This window comes from Dermacentor variabilis, chromosome 1 (assembly GCF_050947875.1).
Source record: "Dermacentor variabilis isolate Ectoservices chromosome 1, ASM5094787v1, whole genome shotgun sequence".
Lineage (NCBI taxonomy): Eukaryota > Metazoa > Arthropoda > Arachnida > Ixodida > Ixodidae > Dermacentor > Dermacentor variabilis.
In genome coordinates, this window is record NC_134568.1 from 67,776,269 (window position 1) to 67,782,268 (window position 6,000).

Consider the following 6,000-nt stretch of genomic DNA (forward strand, 5'->3'; position numbering starts at 1 on the left):
GTTGAAAGTTCTTCCAGGGCAACGGGATAAGTTTTTGATTCGCAAAACACATTCATAAAGCTCCGGATAGCTTGAATGCGTAACGCGTAACGTACTACAATTGGCATAATTTGTACCCTACCTTTGAAGTTTACCTACATACTGCCGATAACGCGCGATTTTTTTCGCCAAACATAAACAGAATGCCTTGTTTAGTTAAACGAGGACAGTGCTGAACGTAAGATGGGACCTGTTATGACGCCTGAAAAGAGGAAAAGAAAAAAAGAACGACGGCTCTTTAAGTATTTGTAACGCTTTTAACCGGACCAGGAACTTAAAAATTTTGTCGCACATTGCAGTTACCGTGTCCCCCCTTCCCTTTCCACAAAATATAAGTCTGATGTAAACTACACCTATGTCGAGACACATGGAAGCATAGCTGATGGCGGCCATATCACACGAATGGCCGCCAAGACTTGAATAAAAATTTTTTTGAAAAGGCTCTGTTTGATCCAACTGCATTTAATTTCGCACAGAGAGTTTTCGTAGTGTACCACCAGTTCTCGCTAACTTTGGTCTTGGTGGCTTTTATAGTTCTTCCAGGGCTGCGGGCTGAATTCTTCCCCGCTCCTTACACACGCTCAAACAGTCTGGAGTGCTCGCATACGTAATTTATTGCGTAAGCTCCGATTAACCATCTGTTTTGAACTTCACCTCCATATCACGAATTAACTTGTCCTAACAGTCACCAAGCATACCGCGCTGCCTCCTTTAGTTCAGTGAGTACACCAGGCGAAACTAATATCACGCATAAAAATGTAAGAAGAAAAAAGATGAGTGTTCAGTAATCATTGGTAACGCTTCTAAATAAGCCAGAAAGGTTAAAACTGCACGACACATTGCACATAAAATGCTGCCTATTCCTTCAAAGTGTAAAATATCTGGAACGCAGAGTTCCCTTGGGATATCGGGAAACCTAGCTACTGGCTGTAGCATGATACTTTCGAACACCTGCTTACAATTTATTTTTAACGCTGTATTTGATCAACAAGTATTTACCATCGAACATAAACTTTGCGTACCTTTCCCCTTATATTCGCAATACATAACCTCAGTGGTTGTAATTATGGCAGCGCCGCCGTCTAAGTCTTACACCGCTCGTAAAACAGACTAATAACGCTATGGAACACTTGCATACGTATTCTACTAGAATATGCGCATTTAACCTACCCATTTGGAACATTGCCTACACCTTATCCCTACCATGCCCTTAATTTTCCCTATATATAAACAAAATACGACTTACTTTTGCCATTATTGTGCAGTGGTTGCAAGGAATAGACAATGAACATTAAGCTTTGAGTAAATTGAACATTCTGCTATCTCAAATTACACCCATTTCACTTCTGAGTCAAATCTATCGCTTCACACGACAGCTTTCATGAAGGCACTACCGTCTTTGACGGCACGTTTCAAATGGGGCGTGTCGGTAGTAATCGTGAAAGATTATTTATTCCCTTGTTGTAATGCTTGTACGTGCCGAATAATTAAACTGTGCATGTAATTCGAGCACCCGCCGTGGTTGCTCAGTGGCTATGGTGTTGGGCTGCTGAGCACGAGGTCGCGGGATCGAATCCCGGCCACGGCGGCCGCACTTCGATGGGGGCGAAATGCGAAAACACCCGTGTGCTTAGATTTAGGTGCACGTTAAAGAACCCCAGGTGGTCAAAATTTCCGGAGTCCTCCACTACGGCGTGCCTCATAATCAGAAAGTGGTTTTGGCACGTAAAACCCCAAATATTATTATTATTATGTAATTCGAGCGGATGATTCAACAGATTTAATGAAGAAATGTAGCATGACTGACTCTACAATAAATGAATATTTCATTACTATGTTACAATGATGGGTCACAATAAAATGCTCAGAGTCATTCTACCACCTTGACGTGCTTTCTATATGCAGTCTCCAACCACCATTGGATAAAATTATGTAAATTTCACACATTTATTGACAGTGGATTGTAATTCGTGACCGCAGATATTTCACGAAAATACATGAAAAAAAACGAGGATTTAGTAATTATCTTCAACACTAATTGCATTTAAAGCAGGAAAGTGAACGTTTCGCAACGCACTGCGCTTAAATTTTTTATATTTTCACGCAATTTCACGTCCGTATCCCGTACGTTGTATTCGGAGTCTAGGAAACACCTAGATTAGCGGCAGTATGACACCCTGTAACGCTTCAATGAGTAACTTTCTACAAAGGATGTAATGTACTTGCGCAGAATAAACATATATCGCTTGTCACTCAGAACATTGTTTCGTACGCCGAATAAATGTAAACACCGTGCCCCGCACATTTTGCAGACGATACCGGGAGAAATCAACTAAATGCCATGTATAACGCATAAAAATTGAGATAAAGCGACCAGTCAGTTACTGTTACCAGAGTACAGAGGTTGCCTCTGTACTCTGAAACCTACACAACCTGAAACCTACAACCTGCACAGTGCAAATTTGCACGGTGTAGGTTGCCTACACAGTACAAATTCCCGGTACACATCACCAAAAGTGGCTCTCATTTTTTCAATATACGAAATACCTGCTGTGTTTGGTCCTGCCGGGAAAGAAGTAATAGGGCAGCTGTGATTTAGAAACAGCCTGAGAATGAAATCGTGAGCGAAAATGAAATCGACCAAGGCCATTTTCCCGAGCATATCTACGATAAGTCGCATTACACCGTGAGATTCGACAGCTATACCTGTAAGAGATTTGATTAGATTTCTGATGGAGAAAATATATGAGACTGCAACGCTGCAACGGACAGATATTAAACAGTTCTAGCATTTGATAATCCAACGATTTCAGGTCGTAAGGCACACCGGTCGTTGGGAGCGGCTTATCACACTATTTTATCCGGACCTCCCCTTCACGCGCAGATTTAATGTAACTGGCTGATTGTGTTTTAGAATACGGATATAGCGGTCCCAATAAATTGGGCATGATGAAAGTTGCCCAAGCTGACAGTTTGTTAGGGCGGGAACTGCAAGCACCAGGCGTTATCCGCAACCCGAGCGTGTATGGTGAATCCCGCGCGTCGTCCACTACAGAGCGTCGCGAGAAGGCACAAAAGACAATGGTCGTTGTCCAAGCAGAGATGTGCGTAGTAAAGAAAAGCATTAATTATGAAGTCACTCTACTAAGAAAGAAAATTTAGCTTCACCTGTACTTTTAATGGACTTTACAGCGTGCAGCCGAAAGTGCCAGTGCCCGCTTTAATAAGTGAGGGGGCAAATGACATACTTCGACCCCCCCCCCCGCACACACACTTTGACAGGTGGAGGGCAAGTGTTCCCCCCCTCCCCCGTTAGATACGCCTATGCACATTGGATATTCTCTTGGTGCTCTTGTTCCTAGTGCTGTTTTTGAGGGATAGTTTTCAAATTCTGTAAAAATTAATTTGTTCATGTATGAACGCGAATGAAAGGGTGGGGCAATGGTTTGAATAAAGTGTTATCAATTATGGCTGTACATCAAATAATGAGAAGGACTGTCACATAAAGCTGACGGCATTTATGCATTCATGCATTTGCCAAGGAAGTTAGAGCAGACTTAGTAAAACATACGTTTTAAAGCAAAGCTTTCGTTCCCTACTTTCCCAGTTTGGCGCGGCTGCTGCTGCTGTCAGGTCGATCGGTGTCTAGGCGGATCCGCCTATAGACACCGAAAGGAGATACGCCGGCAGGTAGACCAGAGTGGAAAATCCTGTTTGCTATCCCACACTGGGACATGGAGGAGGGGAACTTGAAAGGTAAGAAAGTGGAGGTGTAGGAGACAGGACAGATTTTGTACATCCCCTGCTGCGGTGTGTGCCGTACCTGCAGACTTCGACGCGCACGGGCTGCTTGAAGTCGCCGCCATCGTTGACGATGAGGCGCATGTCGCCGTCCTTGTCGACGCCGAAGCGCGGGTAGCGAACCTCGACGCGCACGTCGCACACTTGCGCCTCGTCCACGTCGCTGCCGAAGGGCACGCGGACCCGCTGCTCGGACGACGGCGGCACCAGGTCGTCCAGCAGGGCCTCGTCGCGGTCCACCTCCGCAAAGTAGCTCCGGAATGGCGCACCGCGGAGGGTCATCACGCTCGTCACGAGCTCCCTGCGCAGGGTGGAACACACGAGCTGTTGGTACTGGCGAAAAAAAAAAAAAGGATTCGTTTAGCGTTGGACGGTCCTCTCTTCGCAGTTGAAATCTTGCCGTTCCAATTTCTGTTTATTTCAGAAAACGCTTACGCCGTTTTCGCGAGAATCTCGTACTGTCACGAATAAATTTATGCCACTGAAAAAAAAAAGCGAGAGAGAGAGAAAGTGAGAGAAAGATAGCTACCGTGAAACTTAAGGTCGCGAAATGTGGGCAACAGAAAAAAAATTACCGACGATTACGTTACTTCCTAATGCGAAATTTGAGCGCAGCAAATAAGCTGTTTCACCTTTTCGATAGATTGAGGCAAAGAAATCGAGCAACACATGTATGCGCTATCACAGAATTTTTTTTTTATTTTTCACACGTATTCCTTTAACAAAGACTCCACTAACAGTTCTTGACAGTCATGAAGGAAGCTTTGTGGTCGGAGAAATAGACTGATATATGTTCGACTTCGTACACCAATGCTTGATTCTCAAAGACGAGATCTATACAAGTGCCTCGCGAGGTTGTCACAGCCGTGGGACGCGTTACGAGCGAGAGGAACGGGATGTTCTCCCGCATAAGTGTTAGGAAATTGCTGTTTGTCTTTATGTCAAGCCGCCACCGATCTGGCTCTCTGATTGCCACCGCACAGGGGTTGCATTGGAGGAGGAGCGAAGAAAGGAATTAAGTTCGAGCCGGCGCTTTGACAACCGGAGACTCGCAGGAAGAGGGGGGAGGGGGGCGGCGTGTACACCCAGCGGCAAACGATGGGGGCAGAAGCGCGCGCAGCAAGCGGACAACACGATAAAGGGAGGAGGGAAGAGATAGCAGCGACTGACTGATGCCGCTGACGCCGATAGTGAGTCAACCCCAGCTGCGGAGTTGGTTTCAGGGACAACGCCGCCGATGCCGACACAAACAATATGATACCCTCGCTTCCGCAGCGCTAAGAACCAGGTCTAGCCGTGGGAAGGTGGTCACGTATTCGTCGACGTGCCGGGGCCTACGTGAAATAACCGGCGCGTCGGCAACTGAAGAGCACCCTATCCGCCACACAAGAACAGGGGGGGGGGACCCTTTCCTCCTCTTTCTGCATGGCGGCGACGGTGTTCTATGCAGTCACGTTATCTTGACTCTCTAGCGGCGTCAGCGGCATCCAGCGGTATCAGTCGGTCGCTGCTAGCGCTGGGGGGATGAAAGGGGGGCGGAGCTGGTTACGAGGCCGACGACAACGCCGACGACGACGCGAAACCCAGGAACGGACGCCAAAGAGCTGCGCTCTAAAAGGAAGAAGCGAGTCGCAGATTGGTGCTCGTCTGCGATTGGAATAGCGTGACGAGATAAGTACGTTACTCTCGCAATAAAGTTGTTCTCTGAACTCGTACCTTGATTACTTGGCGGTGCCGTTTGTTGCCTCCTTGTTTTCTTCGTCCTTGACACGTTCAGCTGTATCCTACTCGCGACCAACAGAAGTACGCGCTGGATAATAAAACCCCTATATATATATAAATAAATAAATAAATAAATATATATATATATATATATATATATATATATATATATATATATATATATATATATATATATATATATATATATATATATATATAATAATAATAATAATATTTGGGGTTTTACGTGCCAAAACCACTTTCTGGTTATGAGGCACGCCGTAGTGGAGGACTCCGGAAATTTCGACCACCTGGGGTTCTTTAACGTGCACCTAAATCTAAGCACACGGGTGTTTTCGCATTTCGCCCCCATCGAAATGTGGCCGCCGTGGCCGGGATTATATATATATATATATATATATATATATATATATATAT

At 45.4% G+C, this 6,000-nt stretch overlaps 1 protein-coding gene across 2 annotated transcripts in view; it reads right to left on the reverse strand.

The window, feature by feature from the left end:
• Nucleotides 1-6,000, reverse strand: part of LOC142578968 (uncharacterized) — a 129,703-nt gene that overhangs the window by 19,930 nt on the left and 103,773 nt on the right. For both annotated transcript variants that reach the window (XM_075688720.1, XM_075688725.1), the window contains exon 3: nucleotides 3,863-4,141. In XM_075688720.1, the coding sequence (XP_075544835.1) occupies nucleotides 3,863-4,141 (279 nt within the window). The remainder of the gene's footprint in view (nucleotides 1-3,862; nucleotides 4,142-6,000) is intronic.